This window comes from Hylaeus volcanicus, unplaced genomic scaffold (assembly GCF_026283585.1).
Source record: "Hylaeus volcanicus isolate JK05 unplaced genomic scaffold, UHH_iyHylVolc1.0_haploid 8058, whole genome shotgun sequence".
Taxonomy (NCBI): Eukaryota; Metazoa; Arthropoda; class Insecta; order Hymenoptera; family Colletidae; genus Hylaeus; species Hylaeus volcanicus.
In genome coordinates this window covers 1-1,290 of record NW_026531843.1, presented here as the reverse complement: position 1 = coordinate 1,290, position 1,290 = coordinate 1, and the positions used below count along the sequence as shown (strand labels likewise).

The 1,290-nt window shown below is 41.5% G+C and overlaps 1 protein-coding gene across 1 annotated transcript; it reads left to right on the top strand.

The window, feature by feature from the left end:
• Nucleotides 1–241: 241 nt before the first annotated feature.
• On the top strand, nt 242–1,276 carry LOC128882236 (uncharacterized). The gene has a single exon (XM_054133824.1). It carries the CDS (start codon nt 758–760, stop codon nt 1,259–1,261), a length of 504 nt encoding a protein of 167 aa, XP_053989799.1. The 5' UTR covers nt 242–757; the 3' UTR covers nt 1,262–1,276.
• Nucleotides 1,277–1,290: the final 14 nt, after the last annotated feature.

The following is a 1,290-nucleotide window of genomic DNA, read 5'->3' as shown; positions in this document are numbered from 1 at the left end:
TGGATTCCATCAAATCGAAATGGACCCGAAAGACAAGCCGAAAACAGTGTTTACCATGCCGCATGGACATTACGAATTTTCTCGAATGCCTTTCGGTTTAAAGAACGCTCCACCCATCTTCTAACGCCTCATGGATCAAGTACTTACCGGACTTCAAGGAATTGATCTATTTGTCTACCTGGACGACATAGTTGTATATGCATCATCATTAGAAGAAAACAATATTAAAGTTAGGAAATTGCTAAATCGTCTTCGTGAACAGGGTTTAACACTTCAGACCGACAAGTGCGAATTCCTGCGAAAGGAAGTAGCATACCTTGGACACATTATTTCTGAAAAAGGGGTAAGACCCGATCCTAGAAAATGAAAAGCTGTCAGTAATTTTCCTACACCAACTACTCAGAAGAATATCCAACAATTCTTAGGACTCACAGGATATTACCGAAGATTCATTGAAAATTTCACCACAAAAGCAAAACCCCTGATCAATTTATTGGGCAAAGGAATTAAATTCAAATGGACAGAAGAACAAGATCAAAGCTTCAAAACACTACGCTCCGAACTTTGTCGGCAACCAATTTTACAGTATCCAGATTTCAGTAAACCTTTCATCGTTACGACAGACGCATCCGAATATGCTATAGGCGCCGTGCTTAGTCAAGGTGAAATAGGAAACGACCTTCCGATTGCCTATGCATCCCGTAGTTTAAATAAACCGGAACGAAACTATTCGGCTACGGAAAAAGTATGTTTGGCAATGGTTTATGCCGTAAAGTACTTCAGACCTTATATTTATGGGAAACAGTTCACCCTCGTCACAGACCACCGGCCGTTAATCTGGTTACACTCAGTCAAGGACCCTACCTCAAGACTCATCAAATGGAAGTTAAGACTTTCGGAATACGAATATCAAGTCGCCCATAAGAGTGGAAAGACGAATAAAAATGCTGATGCTTTATCACGTAACCCTACACCTACTTGCTTGCCTCTGCTTCCGCGAGAATGCCGAGACCCCGATTTTAAGGCGCCAATGACAAAAACAGACGCAGATAAAGAATCCATAGGATACCGTGTACGACAGTTACAGCGAGATAGAGATAACCGACCCAAGTACAGAGAATCAAGTAGCAGTTCAGATGAAAGAGAAGAACCCGCATATGGAAAAGTCAGGAACTCTCCTATAATAAACAAAAACAGGACTCTACCCAGCCTGCAGCAAATTCCACACAGATTCCCCTACAAGAAAACGATGAGACCATAACAAATGATTTGATATCGTTTGAAGAACCG